This window comes from Monodon monoceros, unplaced genomic scaffold, assembly GCF_005190385.1.
Source record: "Monodon monoceros isolate NGI ecotype Baffin Bay Population unplaced genomic scaffold, NGI_Narwhal_1 Super_Scaffold_6, whole genome shotgun sequence".
NCBI lineage: Eukaryota > Metazoa > Chordata > Mammalia > Artiodactyla > Monodontidae > Monodon > Monodon monoceros.
In genome coordinates this window covers 55,538,294-55,558,722 of record NW_021703783.1, presented here as the reverse complement: position 1 = coordinate 55,558,722, position 20,429 = coordinate 55,538,294, and the positions used below count along the sequence as shown (strand labels likewise).

Sequence of the window (20,429 nt, the reverse complement as noted above, 5' to 3'; positions counted from 1 at the left end):
AAAAGATGCAGAAAAAGGATTCAACAAAATCCAACATCTATTTCAGACAAACACTCTCAGCAAATCAGGCATAGAAGGGAAACTTCTTCAGCCTAATAAAGGGCAACTATGAAACAGTACAGCTGCCATCATATACTTAAAAGACTGAATGCTTTCTCCTAAGATCAGGAACAAAGTAAGTATGTCCACCCTTACCACTTCTACTCAACACTTTACTTGAGGTTTCAGACACTACAAAAAAGAAGAAATAAATGGCATCTAGATTAGAAAAGAACAAGTAAAACAACTTATTTACAAATGACACGACTGTCTATGTAGAAAAGCCACTGGAATCTACCAAAAAGCTACTAAAACTAAGTGAATTTAGGCTCCGGCAAGGCTCCGGCAGAGAAAATATATTTGCAAATCATATTGTATATGTAATAAAGGACTTGTATCCAGAAGATAAAAAGAACTCTCAAAACTCAGTGACAAGAAAATGAAGAAAACAATTTATTCAATAAAATAAAGTGGGCAAAAGGTTTGAACAGACACTTCACCAAAGAAAGCATAAGGATGACATAAAATCCCATGAAAAGATGCTCAACATCATAAGTCATTAGGGAACTGCAAATTGAAGCCATCTATTAATTTTAAAAACAAACGTGACAAAAGTTTCTTTTTGGGGGGGGGGCACCATGTGGCATACAGTATCTTAGTTCCCCAACCAGGGATCGAACCCACACCCCCTGCAGTGGAAGCATTAAGTCTTAACCACTGGACTGCCAGGGAAGTCCCCAACATGCCAAATGCTGACAAAGATGTGGAGCAACTGGAACTTTCATACACCACCAGTGGGAATGTAAAATGGTACATCTACTTTGGAATATAGTTTGGCAGCTTCTTAAAATGCTAAACATGCAACTAACATTACAATCCAGCTATTCTACTCCTAGATATTTGCCCAAGAAAAGAGAACGCACATACTCATATGACACATACTCATATCAATGTTCACAACGCCTGTATTTGTAACAGCCAAAAGTGGAAAAAACCCGAATGTCTATCAATGGGTGAATGGATAAGCAAATTGTGGTATACCCATACGACAGGAAACTACGTGGCAATAAAAAGGAGTTAACTAATGATACATACAGCAACATGAATGAACCTCAAAATAATTATGCTGAATGAAGAAGGTCAGACCAAAAACAGAGTACATACCATATCATTTCATTTATATAAAGTTGTAGAAAATGCAAACTAATCTATAGTGACAAAAAGCAGCTCAGTGTTTGTCTGTGGACAGGATGAAGGTAGTGATAGATTACAATAAGTCAGGAGGAAACTCTGAGTGGTAGACATGTCAGTCTCTTGATTCTGTTGATGGGTCCATAGTGTATATATACATCAAAAGTTAGCACATTATACATGCTATGTGCAACTTACTGTTTGTCAAGTGGCACCTCAATAAAGCTGTATAAAAAATAACTTACAGGAAAAGTCTATTTTTTTAAACTTCAAAACGCTGTATAAAAGTAAATACGTTAAGTAAAGATATTTTACTTAAAAAAAAGCAGAAAAGAAAGAAAAAGAAGTTGATCCTGCCTCAAAAAAATTAAAAAATCACACCCTACCTGTTTTTCATTGTGGATTAAGTGTCCATAGGGAGCAAAAACTATCAAGGACATTCAAACACTTGCCACTTGGTGGTGCTAAACTAATTATCTAAACTTGAGTCGACAAACTTTTATTAGGCACTTATTATGCGCCAGACACCATGGAGAACAGAAAAATAAACAAGATAAAGTTCCTTGCCTGTATGTATCTGGCAATGTTATAAAAAAGATAAAATCTTTACACAAGCTAGAATATTCTAAACTGCTCCCCACCCTCTTGGGAGGAAAAAAAAGAACAATGTGTAAAGGTACTAAAGAAAGGAAAAAAGTTCTCCATTTGGAATAAAATTGTCTCAGGCCCTTCAAGTTCTCCTTTATTCTTAAATATTTGCTAAGATGCATAAGCAGGTAATTATATTTATAAAACTTCCAATGACAGCCTGCTGATGGCAATAGAAAATTCAGATTTTTTTCTTCCAAAGGAACCATGTCCGACATAACTCATTAAAGGTGCTCTGGGGACCACAGCAAATGTTTTAGAATAAACTTACTGACCTCTAATTTAGCAAAAGTTAGAATGAAGTTGCACAATATAGTAGCAGATAAATTTTTATATTGCTCCTACACTTAAGTGGGATTGGATTTTTGTGTTATAATTATTATAATATTTTCAAAAACTAAAGATAAATGAAAACATTCAACCCAAATATTTGAAATTTACTCTTAGGCTTAGGGATAAAATTCTTGCCTTAAATCTCTGTCCAAACCTGGAAACCCAACACCTACCATACACAACATACATTCTTGAACTTTAGGAACTGTGAATTTTATAAGCTAAATTTAACAACAAGAAAGTTACAAAAATTCAGTTTCTTTGAAATCATTCAGCATATAAATAATGTAAATTTTGGATTAGAGACAGTATCACCAGGAAATGCCAGTGTAAGCCCTGAAACTCTAATGAGTTCTACACCCAAATATCTAAGCAGCCACTTGATATCTCCACTTGAATAATCCACAGGCATCTTATGCTCAGTATGTTTTATCCTAAATCTGCTCTTCTAATATTCCCAACTCTGTAAGACATTCCATCCACACAGTATCCTAAATGCCTCTTTCACCATACTCATCCTACCTCCTAAATCCCTCAAATCTTCTCTGACACTGACCCCTCATCATATGTAGCCTGGGTTTACTAAAATAACATTCTGGTCTCTCTTCCCCAATCTAATCACCTTCCAGTAATCTGTGTAAACTGTATAATGTATAACCACTGCCAAAAATGATCTTAATAAAACGTACATCTGACCAATCCACACCTAAGCTCAAAATCCTTCTGACACCACACTTTACATCTACAGCTATGCAACACCTGACACTCCCCAATACTTCCTGCCTTGGGCCCCTCTGAACTCACCTGTTCCCTCAAAACCTTGTGCCTTTTTGTGTGTGTGCATTCTGTTCCTTCTACCTAGAACACCCTTTTGTACCTTCTCTCTGCAAACAACTTCTATGAAGTCCTTCAAAAGAACACAATAGCCCGTCCAACACTTCCAATCACCCCCATTCCACCTAATCTGATTTAGAAGTTTCTTTACTCATACACATTTATTAGGCACCAACTAGATGTGGGGAGTAAAAGGTACTGGTGGAAAAACATACATCGTAAAAAGTGTCTAACTAAACTAGTAATGTCATGTAAATCAATGGTCACAGAAGAGTGTGACAGAAGTATGCACAGGATCCTGTATGAGATGTCAATTTCAGTTATTTCTTCAACAGATGTACAGTGAATGCCTAACAATGTGCCAGGCACAGAGTAAGCTTCTAGGTATAAATAAATAAGACTCAGTCACTGCCTTCATAGCAATCTAATTGGGGATTAGGACAAGAAAACAGACAATTACAACATATGATGGAGGTTGAATAGGCTGCCACAGCAGACCCTAATAAATTATAGCTAACCTAGATGTAAGGGGCTCAGGCAGGATGAGAAATCAGGAAGACTTTAACTAGAGTGACATATAGCCTGAGACCTGAAGAATGGCAATTTTAACTAGAAGAGGGTATATGTTCTTGGAAGAAGCTGTATGTTCTATACAGAGAGCAGTAGTTCAGTGCATGGCTGCAACCCAGATCAGACAGTACTAAGAGTTTAGAGACAAGAGTAGAGACCAGATCAGATCATACCGGGTTTTTAAGCCATGCTCAGGAATTTGGGAGTTTGAATTCACCCTGAAGATGATTATTTGCCACTAGAAAGTCATTAGAAAGTTCTTGCACGGGAATGTTATGTCAGACCTGCCTTTTCTAAGCCAACACACCGGCTGCAGAGCCGAGAATGAACAGCTGCAGTAATCCAGTGAGGAAGCGATTCATGGTTGCTTGAACCAAGGCAGTGGCAGAGGGATGAAGAAAGGCAGATGGCTCGTAATGATATTTAGAAGGTCAAAATGATAGGACTTTGTGACTGATTAGATGTGGGAGGTGAAGGGAAAGGAGTCAAGGACAAAACTGAGTGTATGCGGTTATTTACTGAGAGAATACAGAAGGAAGAAAGTAAACAATGAGTTTTATTTGGGGTGTGTTAATCAGTAATGACTGTGTAACTCAAAGAAATGCAGAACACAGGTGGTTTTAAGAGTAACAAACCACACAAATTTTGAGAGTGAAGACAGAGAGATATTGAGATACTGAGGATGGTACAATTCTCAATAAAGAGCAGGCAGCAGAACTATTACTGCATCTTAAGGGTATCAGTGTGCCAAACAATGTCAGACAGGAGGGCAGTATGGAAGGTATAGTATAACAAGGATTAAACGAATGACTTCTCTTATACCAACGACTACAGACACACCATAGATTGCACAAGAAACAGTAAATGGATTTCATAAGGATTTCCTTCCACCAAAAAGTGAAAATTAAAAGGCTGGGTTACAATTTTTCATTTAGTCTCAGCAGCATTTTGAATTCTTCCCCAAAAAGTCATGTTTTTATTAAATCACAAATTGAAATGACTTGTTGCAGACTACTGTGCTGTGTCGAGAATAAAGGACTCCGCACACAGAAGGTACTCAAATGTTTGTTAAAGAATGCTAGAAAAATAAAGAAGACATACTCATACTGTATCCTACACGAGGAAGGTTACTACCATGTTACAAGATCTAGTCTAAGAAAATTCTCCAGGAAAATCTGCTAGATACTAAGAATATTAATCTTTCTTAAGCAAGGGGTTTCACAGGACTACAAGCATATCTAAAAGGAACTGGAAGGGACCAAATTTAAGCTACAAAATAAATTCTTACTAAAAATGCCATAAAAAAACTCAAAGAAAAAATAACAGGTGATTTCCCAATTGTTTCAGGTTATTTTCAATAGAACCAAATTCTAGCACAGCCTAACACAGTAAAAACACAGACCTAAAGTGAAATGCAAATATACTAAAAAAGGACTTTTTAACTCCAAAACAAGAGTGCTATTAGTGAACACACCTCTCTTCCTCTAGTCTCCCTTCATTTTTTTCTACTTTCTTGCTCTTTTTTCTTCACTGAATACCTACTATATGCCAGAATGTCTGTCAGACACAGGTAAAACATTTCAGGCCCTGCCCTCATGAGGATCAGTCTACAAGTCTCAAGAAAACGAACATTCACTAAAATCAGCACCACTTCAAGGACCTAAAATTCATATTTACTTTCTTATTTAAACAAGCGAGTGGTTTTTAGTGAATGTTTTCCTTCTGAAGAACTGAAGTCTGTAATCTCCAAGGTAAGGGGCTATCTGACGTACCCCCAGTGCCTAAAACAGTGCCTGGAAGAAAGCAGATACTTAATAAATACTTGTTGAATAAATGAATAAAAGTAAACTGCAACCATCAGAGGCACTGGGTATAAGGCCAAAACCTATTTCAGACTATCTCTTTTCTCCCGCCTTCTCTGCAATGAGTCAACTCATTCCATTAATTCAACTCATTCCATTAATTATCCTAAAGCAGGATAGCCTTTGCAGTCAGTGTCCCTATTTCTCCCCTAAAAATTCACAGGAGGATCTATATGAGAAGATGAGTGTTAGCTGAACCTACTGTGATAATCATTTCACAATATATATAAATCAAACCAATAGGCTGTATGTCTTAAGCTTACACAGTGATGTACATCAATTATTTCTCAATAAAACTGCGGGAAATAAAGATCACAGCCAGGAAAAAAAAAATTCACAACAGAATGTCAATCTTCCCCCCCATTTGGTTGATTGTTAAAACATATGGTTCTATATATACATGGCAACAAAGAATAGCTGAACTCCAAGAACTAATCAGGGTTTATAATCAAACTCAAACCCACTTTCACAGGCTCAGCTAAGAACAATATACATAGATGAAACACTGAATCCATCCACTCATGTTGACAACAACCTACCCCTGAGTTCAGTCAAATCATCAGAGACCTAAATACATCAAATCAGTACCCTGTATTTACTGAACTGCTTAGCTAGCCATTGGTATAAAACCATCAGCATGCTAATGGGCATTATAGGGTTGTGGGGTTTTTTAACCATAAGGATACAATATGCTATATAATCAGATTCATTATAGTACATAGTATAAAGAAACTACAGAAGAGTTTATCCTTGGATCTAATCTTCAGAAACTAGTTTTTTTGGGTTTTGCTCCTGGTTTTATTTTATTGTAGATCCTGTAATTCTTATTATTGATCAGGTTCCCCTCTTTGGCAAAACTGTAGCCCACTAAAGCATAAAGTTTATTTAATAATCGCACTTCCAGTTCCATTTACCTTTCTTACCCTTATTCACTTTCCTTTTGCGTTTTTTCCCTCTGATTTATTTTAAATAACTATAGTGCTTTAATATTTGTAAGCGGCCTTAATCTCTCTGTAGAAAGTGGCAGCAAAAATAAACATTCAACTACTTCCAAATCAATAATAACCTTACAACTTTAAGACCGTCTGAAAGATCTTCCTTAACAATAGTAATAATAGCAGCTAAAATTTAAGCACTTACCTGATGCCAGGTACTATTCTAAATGCTTTGCAAATATTAACTCATTTAATCCTCTCTACAATTCCATAATGGAAAATAATTATTACCCCCATTTTACAAATAAGAAAACTGGTGCACAGAAAGTTAAGAAATTTGACCAAATTAACACAACTATAAAGCAGTGGAGCTAGGTTCTGAACCCAAGCAATCAGGTTCCCATCTCCTTAACCACTGCCCTACTGTGATGATTTTTCATTCATCAAAACTATGTGACTTCTAAAACAAGGTATTTTTCAAATCCTAAAATAACACTGAGAGTTAGAACTGAAGTAATTTCAAAAATGAAGTTCACACCCATACCAAAAACCGTATTCTAAACCTTTAAAATTCTGCCATACCCAACCAATGACTTGCCGGGAAATTAAGATGATGAATAACACCTACACAGTATCTACTACGTGCCAGGCTTTGTTCTAATACATTTACTTACTAACCTTAAAAATCCCATAAAGTATGTACTATTATCATCCCCATATTACAGATAAGGAAACTGAAGCATAGAGAGGTTAAATAATTTGACTGAAGTCACCAGCAAGTGTGAAGTTAGTTTTTGAAACTTGTTTGGCTCCAGAGTCCAAGCTCTTAACTGTTATCTTACACTGCTTCTCCATATGACAGAGATTAACTTCCTCCCCCCATCACTTCCTACACTCAAAGTTCAAAGCAAGCAAAGTAGTCTTAGTAGAAAAGTTACTCTACATCCTAGATCTCAACACCAAGAGGTTCTAATTCAACAGAGTTGGGTTGTGGCCCAGCACCTATATTCTTTAAAAGTACCACATGTGAGTCTTACAAGTCTTGGTTAACATTCACTGCCCTAGGTTTCTAAATTAGACAGGTCTTAGCTGAACCTTTGGGGTGGTGGGTGACGAATAAATAAATACAGAGAGACACACATATACACACTCTTTCATAAATGTGTGTGTGTGTGTGTGTCTTCTTTGCATTCCCCTGTCCCAAAGAAACAAGACTGGGAAGTAGGGAAGCATAAGACAAAGCCAGAAAGACAATATGGCTTTTTATGCCATGTTAACCAGCCTTGAGTATTATTTCAATGGGGACAATAACAAAATTAAGATTTTTTGTTTATTTTTTAAAGCAAGAGACAATCAGACTTGTGCATTAGAAAATAACTCCAGCGGTTGTGTAGAGGAGACGGTGGGCAAAGAGACTGCAGACAAGGAGAAAAATCAGCCAAGAGCTCAAGACTAAATGCCTGAATGAACTAAGCACTGAGAATGAAGAGGATGCAGCAAATCTAAGAAACCTCTTTAAGGTAAAACTGGTAGGGCTTGGTTATTGCTTAGATGTTGTTATAGAAATGGACGTCTCCAAGTTTGTTTTACATGCAACCAGGTGAATGATGATGCCATTAAACTAGATCTGAACTTGCTGAGGGAAGAATAAGTGGCTTTTGCTGGTCATCATACAATTATTTGGCAGAAGGGCAGCTTTGGGCATGGAAAAATAATTTAGATGGAGTGATGAGAATGGGTATAAATTTGCCATGAGTGAGAATAAATGAGGTGACAAAGCAGAGCTAAGAAATAAAAGACTAATAAGTCACATTATGAAAGGCAATGACTGGAAGGAAAGGGTGGAAAAAGTCTTATATTTTACAACTCTGCTTCATCTCAAGGGTTCTATCAAAATCAATCCACACCTGAAAGAGTGTAGTTCAAACAGAAAGGGATCCCTTCTTGGAAAGTCCTAGATAAAAAAAATCAAACAATATAACCTTAAAATATGTAGTGAGCCAAGCAGAAGATCAGCATCCACCCTGAAGACAAAACTGACAAGACAACCAAAGACCGTGAAAATCTGAAAACGATGACCAACCCATCATTTAAAATACTCAGTATGGAGAAGTATGTAATTTTTTATAAAGTTTTTATTATTTCATGTAATCTTAGCAACTCCAATACAAGAAATAATGCCTGGCACCACATCCATTCTGGGGATAAAGAAAATGAAGGACGGAGAATTCATGCTTGCTCAATTTCCCAAGGTCACCCTCCAGAGTAACAGTACTGTGTTATTCTGGCTAGTGGTCCATACACTAAAGCACAAACGCTGTCAAATAATTCAAAATGGGATGGAGAGGGCAGCATAAAGAAAATGAGTGAAACTCAAGGAACGGAGAAAGCTATCTGCGAAAAGTAAGTAGTTCTTGGTGTTAGATGAGTCACTACCCGACCCAACTGTTTTCGAAATACTCGCGCAATGGGAAATGCTTCCAGTAGCATGCCACGACAGTCCTAACCAACAGGCATTAAGATGTGTCCTCGGAACATGAACAGGCACTATGCGATAAACTATCCTCCGCACCTAATCCGAATTCCTAACGAACTATCACGACGGGGTCAATGACCACCTCCGTAAGACGGTACCACAGAGTCTCCCACGGGAACATCACAGATTTGTCTGGGAAATAAATACCGTAACTAACGCCTTCCCAGACAAGCGTGCGATGCTGTAAATCTCCAGCTCCCTGAGGGGAAACATGCCCTGTTGTTCACCATCACCAACCAACTCGGCAACCTGGTAAAATGGATCCAATACACTCTTGGTTTGCACAGCTGCAAAGCACCTGTTTTCAGCTCTTCCCGAAGAGGACAAAGATGCCTTCACCAGAGTGAAGCAAAGGCGAGTTCGATTAGGAAGAGAAAAAATCCTGGAGTCCGAAGAGCAGACATAAAGAGGTCCAGTCAGAGAAAATCAAGCCAGAAAAAGAAAACAACGGGTCAACCACCTATCTCTTAAGAAGGCAATACAAATAAAAGCCCCTCGCCCTGGGACAGAGCCGACCAGAACAGCGCCGAGGCCTAGCTGGCCTTGGAGCAGGAGCCGGGTCTCTTAATTCCCGGACTGAGCCGGCATTCTCGAGAGAACAGCTGACACCACCTAGTCATCTTCTCCTGCATCCTCCACAGGCTGTTCCTGACACAGAAAGGCCCTCGCATCCCTCTCCGGCCAGGCTCCAAGCAGCAAAAACAGCCCCATCCCGAAGAAAAACAGGAATGTTTCCCGCGGCCGTTACCTACCTTCCCGCTCACGACCACCGCCGCCGCCATGTTTGCTGCGCGTGCCTTTGATGACGTAGCAGCGCCTCACGTGTCTCTCGGACTCACAACAACATCCGGCAAAAGTAGGCTGATATCCGGGCGGGAAAGGGGCGGGGAGTGGCGGGAATGGCGAGGAGTGACGGGCGGGGACGGGAGGAGCCGCCTGACGCATGTGCACTGAGTAGGCCTCGGAGGCCTCTCGGGTGGAGTCGCTGGTGCATACTGCGCATGTGCCAGTTTGTTTTCCTTGGAGGGTAAGTAATTTGAAGTGTTTTTGCTTTGGGGATTGGCTGGGGGCGAGATTCCGAGCCGCTCGCAGGCCCCTTCAGCTTGGTATGATGGAAAGGACAGCATATTGGGACCCAGCAAACCTGCTCTTGGCTTTGTGGCCATGGGCAAGTCACTTCCACTTTCAGCCTCAGGGTTTCATCTGTGAAATTGAGATAGGGCTGTGGTGAAGATTAAAGGAGCCCCAGCCCTCTATCCGAGGCGCACATACAGAGACTTCTCGCCTCTATGTGAAGTTTCTGAAGTTGAGTCTGGTAACTGCCACTCACACATGACCAAGAGCGAGGTATTTTGGTAGGAACTGTTTTGATACCACGCCCTCGTTGCTCCAGAGTCCATCGCACGTAGCTCACAGTTCCTACACAGTTGCTTAATGGCTGTTTGGAAACAGGTTTCTAAATTTATCCAAGCTTCAGGATGGAAAATGAGAATTACCCATGGGGTGGTTGTAAAGATTTCATGGGACAGTGCATATGTGGTAAGATGATTTGTTGAGATATTAAGATAATTTGTTTTGTTAGTGCTGTAAAAGAATGACTGGACACTACCCCTGATAGCTCTGGCACAAGATTTGGGACTTCCCTTGCCCTAGGGCGGAATAAAAGGCCCCTTTGTACCAAAACACCTGTGCCCATTGAGGTACTTCTCTCTTCACACAGTGGAGAGAGGTTAGAAGCTTTCGAGGTTGGTTGAGTAAGTGGCAACCAAAGGGAATAACAGAAGAGGAGAGTTGCTGTTTCTGTGAATATTGGGGACCTAATGGGTGAAGGAGGTGGCAAGACCTTAGATGGGAATGGATGTGTAGTACTACTAGGAAGTCTGCATCAGAGATTTCAACCATAGCCAAGACCCCATGCCCAAGCTTGGCATTCACTTGGCAAAACAGCTCACCTGCAAAGGATAAACCAGCTGGGGAAATGAGCATATTAGCAGTAACCAACATTGAATGAAGACTTGAGGGCCTTCCCCAAATGTACTGGACTAAGTATGAGCCCCTAGAACTTTCATGCAATCTTAGGTGTGATGTGTAGAGCCATGATAATGACCCAGGATAAATTTTCCGCCAGCTCAGAGTAACAGGGTGTGGTTACCGAAAAGTTTTAATGACGTTTCTTATGCCCTGTGTTTTGGAGAAAAGTTGAAGCCCTTAATAGAGTACTAGGAATAAAATACTCAATAAATGGTAGCTATTATTTTATATAATAAGCTTGGGAATTAAAGATTTCTCATTGAAAATTTGGCACCCTAGGTTCATCTGCTACTTCATATTCTTAAGCCTCATCCTCCAGCTGCCCCTTAAATTCTGGTGCTACTCATGGGCTATCCTTAGACTTGTTTACTTTTTTCCAAAAGCTGTTCCTGGGCTATTATCTTCATATTCTGATATCACCACCTCCTAAATGCTAATGACTGCCAAATATCTCAAGCCCAAGTCTCTCTTTCTTTCCTAAAATCTAGAGCCTACACCTACTGCCCCTTTTTACTTGAATGACCCACTCACCCCTCAAAAAATCCTAAATCTTTACTACTCAAAGTGTAGTCTGCAGACCAGCAACACCATCATCACCTGGGAGCTTCTTGGAAATGCAGAATCCCAGGTTCCACCCCAGAACTACTGCACCAAAATCTGCATTTTAACAAAACCCCCAGGTGATTTGTGTACACATTAAGGTTTGAGAAACATGGTCTTAAATGAAACTTAAATTTTGCTTTTGTTCTCTGAAAATTACTACCATTTGCTGAACTAGAGATGCAGTCAGACCACAATTTCTCCAGGAAAGTGTTGCTATCATGTTACCCCTTTTTGATGTGTCTTCTGGGGAACATCCCTATTATGTCTCTCCTTCCTATCCCCACTGCCACTCCTATGGTTCAGGTCTCTCATTACCTCTGGTTCGGACAACTACTGTGGCATCTTAATTCATTCTCTTGCTTTTGGCTTCATCTTCCCCTTACTCCATCATTTATATTCCTACCAGATTAATCTTTCTAAAGCATAAGCATGATCATGTGAACTCCCTGCTTAAAATCCATTAATGTTTCCCTATCTCTTCAGGAAAGAGTACAGATTCTCCAGTGTAGCATAGAAGGTCCTTCATAAATTGTTGCTGCCTACCATTTTAGCTTTATCTTCCCAACTCAGACCCAGTTCTCCAGCCATAACCAAATAACTGCTGTACCCTGACTGTTCCATACTGTGTCCCAAGATTGCTTGTCACTGTAGCAGATTGGCTTGGCTTGGATCATGGAACCATCCTTGAGCCAATCACAGTGGCCCAAAGTATATGATGTTCTGATTGGCCAGATTTGAATTATATGCCCACAGCTCCAGTCAAAGTACACAGAATGAGAAGAAGGATAATTCCCAGGGCAAAATCCAGGAACCATTCCAGAAAAAAGGGGGAGTGGCTGCTGAGCAAGTAAGCAGACATCAATTACAGAGGTTCCATTTCTGCACTTTCATGGTGTCACACTGTAAAATACTTAGTGGTTTACTGAACTTCCTTTCTTTCCCTACTAGGCTATGAATTATTGGAAAGCAGGGACTATGCTTTTTATATGTGCAACCACCGCACCTGGCACAAATGCCTGACCCACAGCAGACTTAAATAAGTGTTGGTTTAACAAATTAATGTCAACTAATTCCCCTTCACCATTTAGAAATGGCACAGTTATACTTTACATTCAAGAGGAAAGAGACCATCTTCCTTTTTCAATAATATCCTCTGTCTATAGGCAAAGGGAAGAAGGAAGGTCAGGATTTCAATGTAATTTGTTTCATGTTTTAGGTTTTTACTACAATAGAAGGAAAGAAATCATAGTACACTTACATATAACAAGTTGACAGCTTTTTTAAAGCCACATGCATATGTTTAATATAAATAAAGTCAAGTTACCTGTAACTTAAAATAATGACTGTTTTCATGGAAGTGAGTCATTTTATAGTTTCTAAGTTCACTCCCATAAACTATATGGCCATTCACTAATTATAACTTATCACTCAAAAAGTCATATGATGCAAAAGAATCTTAAGAAGTACCTTAAAGAAACTCTGGACCTGGGCGGGACTTTAGAGATAGTCTCCCAGGTTTTTCAGTTGAAGAAATTGAGGCTGTCAGAGATTAATGGTTTGCCAAAGTCATGAGCTGCTTTATGGCTGAATAGAGACTTCATTAGAGATACGTGTCTTAGTCAGCCATGCTACACTATCATCTGAAAGTGATCACTCCCCTCTCTAAACTACAGCATGTATTAACTGTTCAGTTTGATTCTCTCTCGCCTCAGTTTGACTAACCTGTCTTTCAGGGCTTATCCCACATCACACATCACTTATTAAGATTCCCCCAACATTGCTGCCACTCGTTGATCCCTACCTTGCCTGAACCCTTACAACAGTCAGACTAAAAATTTTGTTTTAGCGCTTAACTATACAAGGTAGTGCCATGAAGAAAGCATAGACTGTGCTGACAGCCAAGAGAATGCTGGAGTTCTCTCAGGATAAATTGACCAGCTGAAGAAATCAGACCAGTATTGACAGTTGGGAATCTCCTTTGAAATGACCCAACCATGTCATTCTACCACGAAGAACAAAGATCAGCAAGCCCCACCTATATACCTAAAACTTCCAATCAGCTTTTCATTCCAGTCTCTTACATATGAACAGAGAACCATGGATCACTCCACATTTGAAGAAAATCTTTAAGCAGAAAGGCAGAGACTAAAATAAACAAATCAACAGCAAGCAATTAAAGACAAACAATGCAGAGAATAGAAGAAAATGTTTTAATTATAATTAATTCCTTTAGAGAGATGAGAGAAAACTTTGCATCCATGGAAAAATAAAATGTCAGGACTTCCCTGGTGGTGCAGTGGTTAAGAATCCACCTTCCCACGCAGGGGACACAGGTTTGATCCCTGGTCCGGGAAGATCCCACATGCCGCAGAGCAACTAAGCCCGTGTGCAGCAACTGCTGAAGCCCATGCACTCTAGGGCCCTTGCTCCGCAACAAGAGAGGCCACCGCAATGAGAAGCCCGTGTACTGCAACAAAGAGTAGCCCCCGCTCGCCCCAAATAGAGAAAGCCCGCACGCAGCACCAAAGACCCAACTCAACCAAAAAAAAAAAAAAAAGGCCATGTAAAGGAATATTTAGAGGACCAAAATGAGCTCTTAGAAATTAAAAACATGATAACATAAATGAAAAAGTCCATAAGTGGATTGAAAGATAAACCAAGGAATTGTCCCAGATCGTAGAGCAAAAAGACAAAGCTATGAAAATAAGAGAGAAAAGTTAACAAAATTAGTGGATTAGAACAGGATATCTAACATCCAAATAAAGGAGAGAGAGCAGAGAATATGGAGGAAAGGAAAATATTAAACAAAATAATCAAAAAATTTTCTCGGAAATGTCAGATGTGCATTTTCAAACTGTATCAGCGCACTAAGTGCCCAGCATAGTGGAAAAGAAGACCAACAGCAAGGGACATAATTGTGACATTTCAGAACAATGGGAATCAAAAGAAAATCGTAAAACCTTGCACGGTGGGGTGGGGGGGAGCAGAGGGGGAACCATGTTGCATGAAAAGGACAAGAATAAATATATCTTTGAACTTGCCAGTAAAAGCACTGGAAGCTGTAGGACAATGGAGTAAACGATTTGAATATTTTTAACCTAGAATGTTATACTCAACCAAATAATCAAGTGTGAGAGCAAAATAATTCATTTTCAGACACACAAGTTCAAAAAAATTGTATCTCTTACACACCCTTTCTCAGAAAGCAAATGGAGGCTGTGTCACACCAAAACAAGGCAGTTAATTACAAGAGAGCAACATGGAATCTCAAAAACAGGAAACAAACACAGGGGTCTAATGCAAAAGAGGACATTTCTGTTGGGAATGTGAAATGGTACAGCTACTGTAGAAAACTGTATGGCAGTTCCTTAAAAAATTAAGCAGAATTGCCATATGATCCAGCAATTTCACTTCTAGATATATTTTCAGAATAATTGAAAGCAGAGACAGGTATTTGCACACCAGTATTCATAGCATTATTCACAATAGCCAAAAGGTTGAAACAACCTAAAAATTCATCAACAGCTGAATGGATAAACAAAATGTCATGTATACATACAATGGAATATTAGTCTTAAAAAGGAATGAAATTCTGATACATACTACAACATGGATAAACCTTGAAAATATTATGCTAAGTGAAACAAGCCAGCCACAAAATGGCAAATACTGTATGATTCTGCTTATATGCGGTACCTAGAAGAGTCAGATTTATAATTACAGAAGGTAGCATAGTGGTCTAGGGGTGGGGGGCTGGTGAGGGAGAATAAGAATCATTATTTAAATGGTGCAGTGTTTCACTTTGGGATGATGAGATGGACGGTGGTGATGGTTGCACAGAAATGTGAATGTACTTAATGCCACTGAATTGTACATTTTTAAATGGCTGAAATAATAAATTTTATGTTATGTTTTTTATAGCACAATTTTTTAAATAATTAGAAAAAATAGGAGAAAAATTCAGGATATAGGATTAACAGAATTCTTGGACTTGACATCAAAATCATGATCCATAAAGAAAACGTCAATAAATTGGACTTTATCAAAATTTAAAACTTTTGCTCTGTAAAAGACTCTGTGAAAAGGATGAAGAAACAAGCTACAGACAGGGTAAAACATTTGCAAACCACATATCCCAAAGGACAAATACCTAGAATATATAAAGGACTCCCAAAACTTGACATTAAAGAAACAGTGTAATTAGAAAATGGGTAAAAGAGATTGTATTATTTTTCTATTGCTATTGTAACAAATTACCACAATAGTTGCTGAAAAAAACCACATTTTTATTTTCTTATAGTTAGATATCACAGGTCTCACTAGTCTAAGATCAAGGTGTCAGCAGGATGAATACAGCCCTTTCTGGAGGCTCTTAAAGGAGAATCTATTTCCTTGCCTTTCCAGCTTCTAGTGGTCACCCGTATTCCTTGGCTCATGGCCCCCTATTTCCATCTTCAAAGCTAGCAATATTCCATCTCTCTGCAATCTCTGCATCTCTAATCTTTCTTCCTTAGTCACATCTCCCCCTGAAAGGTTCTCCGTGTAAGGACTCATGGGATTAGATTAAGCCCACCTGTATAATTCTTGACAGTCTCCCCATCACAAGGTCCATACCTTTAATCACATCAACAAAGTACCTTCGCTGTGTAAAGTAACATATTCTTGAGGTTCTGGGGACTAGGGCATATCTTTGGGAGGCAGTTGTTCTTCCTGTCACACACATCAACAGACATTTCACTAAAGAAGAAATAAAGATGGCAAAATGAGCACCTAAAAGATGATCAACTTCATTAATCATTAGGGAAATGCAATCTAAAGCCATAATGAGGTATCACTACATACTTATTAGAATGGCTAAAATAAAAAATAGTGGTAACACCAAACCTTATAAGGAGGTGGAGAAACTGGATCACTAATACATTGCTGGTGGGAATATAAAATGGTACAATCACTCTGGAAAATACTTTGACAGTTTCTTATAAAACTAAACATACACTTACCATATGACCCAGCAATTGTACCCTTGGGCATTTATCCCAGGGAAATGAAAACTATGCACATACAAAAACGCGTACATTGGACTTCCCTGGCGGCGCAGTGGTTGAGAATTCGCCTGCCAATGCAGGGGACATAGGTTCGATCCCTGGTCCGGGAAGATCCCACATGCCACGGAGCAACTAAGCCCGTGCAACACAACTACTGAACCTGCACTGTAGAGCCTGTGTGCCACAAGTACTTAGCCCACATGCCTAGAGCCCATGTTAGCAATGAGAAAAGCCACCACAATAAGAAGCCCACGCACCGCAATGAAGAGTAGCCCCCGCTCGCTGCAACTAGAGAAAGCCTACGCACAGCAACGAAGACCCAACGCAGCCAAAAATAAAATTTAAAATAAACTAAACACTTGTACATTAATATTCATGGAAGCCTTATTTGTAATAGCCAAAGCTGGAAACATCCCAAGTGTCCTTTAACAGATGAATGATGAAACAAACTGTGGCATATCCATACCATGGAATACTACACAGCAATAAAGATGAATGAACTATTGATATATGCAACAACTTGAATGGATCAAGAGAATTATGCTGAATGAAAAAAAAATCAATCCCAAAATGGTTACATGCTACATGATTGCATCTATATAATATTCTTGAAATAGCAAAATTATAGATATGGAAAACAGATTAGTATTTCCAGGGGTTAGTGATTAGGGAGGAAGGAAAAAGGGAGGGGAGTAGCTATAAAGGGATAGCAAAAGGAAGCTTTGTGGTGATGGAACAGTTCTGTTATCTTGGTCATAGTGATAGTTACATGAATCTACATGTGATAAAGTTGCATATTCTAGTCACTATTCACACACGTATACAAATAAGTGCATGTACAACTGGTGAAATCTAGTACATTCTGTGGATTGTATCAAAGTCAATTTCCTAGTTCTGATATTGTACTACAGTTATATAAAATATTATCATTGGGAAAAAGTGGGTGAAAGGTATATGGAAATTCCCTGTACGATTTTTTGCAAATTTCCAAAGTTTATATGTATATTAGATATTTTTTAATTCAGTTGTATATTTTCACAGGTATATCAATTAGGATGCCTTTGGCTGCAAGTAGCAAACAATTCAAATAAAAATGTATAAAATTAGTGGATTTTGTTTTGTCTTACATAGCAAAAATTCAAAAGATAATCAGGGTTGATTAACTCACCACCTCAACTTGGTCATCAAAGACCCAGCCTCTTGCTGTATTTCTGCTCTTTCATTTTCAGAATGTTGACTTTTGTCCTAAAACTGTCCACTGAATCTCAAAATGGCTACAGCAGTCCCATTAATCACATCTTTCTACAAAAACATGCAAAGGCCAGAAGAAAGTTTCTTTCATGGATTCCTTTTTTAAGGCTAATGAAAAGACCTCAGGAGTTGTCCTCTCAAACCATATTGGCCAGAATTGCATCTCATTCTCATTCCTAAATTGTATGGCTCTGGAAATGTAGTAGGGCCCTGAATATACGGCTTTCAATATCAGAAAGCAGTTAGCAACCAGTTAGCGGTTCCCTTTAAAAGAAAAAGGGAAAAATGGCTGTTGGGTAGACAGCCTATATGTCTGCAACACCATATGTACAGCTGGGATTGAAAAATTTGTTTAACCCTTAGGCAATTGAAAAGTAATAGCTCTATAGTTATCCGTTATATCTAAGGCCACTGTCATCTCCCCCATGAATAACTGCAACAACTGCCTTGTACTCCCTACCTAAAATATTGTTCCCTTCTAATCCTTTCCCCACAATGAAGCTCAGTGATCTTCTTAATCTTTTTTAATTATTTATTTATTTTGGCTGCACTGCTGGGTCTTTGTTGCAGCGCACATGCTTCTCTAGTTGCAGCACCCGGGCTCTCTAGTTGCTGCGTGCAGGCTCTAGAGCATGCGGGCTCAGTAGTTGCAGTGCGTGGGCTTAGTTGCAATATGTAGGATCTTAGTTCCCCAATCAGGGATTGAACCCAGGACCACTGCGTTGGGAGAGTCTTAACCACTGTACCACCAGGGAAGTCCCAATCTTCTTAATCTTCTTAAACTTCTAATGACCCCAAGCTATTTAGGTTCTCTGAACCCTATGCTATTTCTTCCTTTGCTGATGGCTGGCATGCCCTTGCTTTCCATTTCCAAACCTATGCATTTCAACTAGGAAATGGCTCCTCATCCTTTAAGAGTCAACCAGGATATCAGTCTTTCTCCTGGAAGGCTTCTCCACAATTCTTCGTCATAGCAGTGATACGGAAAAGAGTCTCTACTGATAGAATTGTAAGAGGGAGCTAGAAAAGCAATAAAGAGCAATTGAAAAACTAAACAAAAACTTCAAACCCGAGGCATGGTTATATATAAGGAGTTTGTGAGTGTCAATTGTTTGTATCTCAGTGACAGCCTGTACATACCATAATTTTTTCTCTGATGTTATGATGCTTTGGAAATGAAAGACCTGTTACATATATATATATATATATATATACACATATATATTGAAAGACCTGTTAGGCAAACAATAAAAAATAGCTTCCCAAACTGCTGATTATTCATAAAATGTTTCCATTTATTTCAGAATCATAACATTGCTAACTATTGAGAAATGGAGTTATTGTTGAAGCCTGAGGAGGTATTCTTGTTTTCTCCTGTCAAGGCACATATTACCCAGTATCAAATGTTTCCTTCTCAGCTTCATTGCTAACCCACTCACATTTTTCTCTCCTTTAATGTGTCATGGAGCTTCATGCTGTTAAATGCTTTAAAAAAAAACTATTTATAAAATGAAGAAAGAAAACAGGAAATTTATAAGCTATTTGGGGAGAAAAAGGAATATCAATGTAATTAATAATCATTTAAATTACATTGGTATGAATGTACAGCATTTCTCTTTTGTACTCTGATGAAGCTAATGGAAAACAAAACTAGCAAATTCAAATATATGCATAAATTGAGCCCTTGAAAATAACAGTTGTCACAGTCTACTATTCCATCCAAAGTTCCAGGGGGTATGCTTCTCTGCAAAAGGTGTTAAGGCATTATATGTGAATGTTCCCTACAAACAGCATGTGTGTGCATAATTAGTGTACTTTCTCTTACTTCATGCCCCCAACCTTGAGTCAATATTAAACATTAAGAAAAGACATACAGTATACATGGAACCTGATTCAATTAGCTGATAGATTCAGGAATCATACCTTCTAATCCTGTTATTGGGATTTAAGAATGTTTGGAGCCAACTACTTAAGTGAACTATTTGGTTTCCTTACCTGTTAAGGGCATAAAGGATAAAAGAGAAAAAACAAAAAGCCCTAAAGATCTACAGTGCAGATTCTAAACCAAACACCAAACTCCTAGGAGTATAAGAGGAATTCCACTTTCTACTTTAAGCAATTTGTATTGTCTGAAATTTTAAAAGTCAGTTTATTTTTTCCCCCTCATTGTTAGAAAGTTCTTGTATTATACTGAAATTGGATTTCCTGGTATCAGTGGAGGCTGGTAATATATGAAGGCAATCTCGGGTAAATCCTTACCAGCAATATGACTCTGGGCAAGTGATTTAATCTTCTGATATTTGTTCCGCCAGCCTGTCAGTAGTTTAATCTGACAGTGCAATGATATATAAGATCCTGAACTTGTGTTCCTATGAATCAGAAGCCTTGCAGCTTAACTGGAACAGAGCCACCAGATGCCACACAAACCAGTAGGAAGTCCAAACTAGAAATCTGGATGAATTGCTGGAGGCCAAGCATGGACCAGCTCCAGAGTGTGAACCTTCTGGGGGCTGTAGCCATAGGCGGGGGTTACCATCCTCCTGCTGACTTC

At 38.9% G+C, this 20,429-nt stretch overlaps 1 protein-coding gene across 3 annotated transcripts in view; it reads right to left on the bottom strand.

The window, feature by feature from the left end:
* Positions 1–9,754, bottom strand: part of TBC1D15 (TBC1 domain family member 15) — a 66,387-nt gene extending 56,633 nt beyond the window's left edge. For all 3 annotated transcript variants that reach the window (XR_003791168.1, XM_029205926.1, XM_029205927.1), the window contains exon 1: positions 9,701–9,754. Coding sequence is in view for 2 of the 3 variants with exons in the window: in XM_029205926.1 (XP_029061759.1) it covers positions 9,701–9,730 (30 nt within the window). In the remaining variant the exon portion in view is untranslated. The remainder of the gene's footprint in view (positions 1–9,700) is intronic.
* Between the last annotated feature and the right edge of the window lie 10,675 nt (positions 9,755–20,429).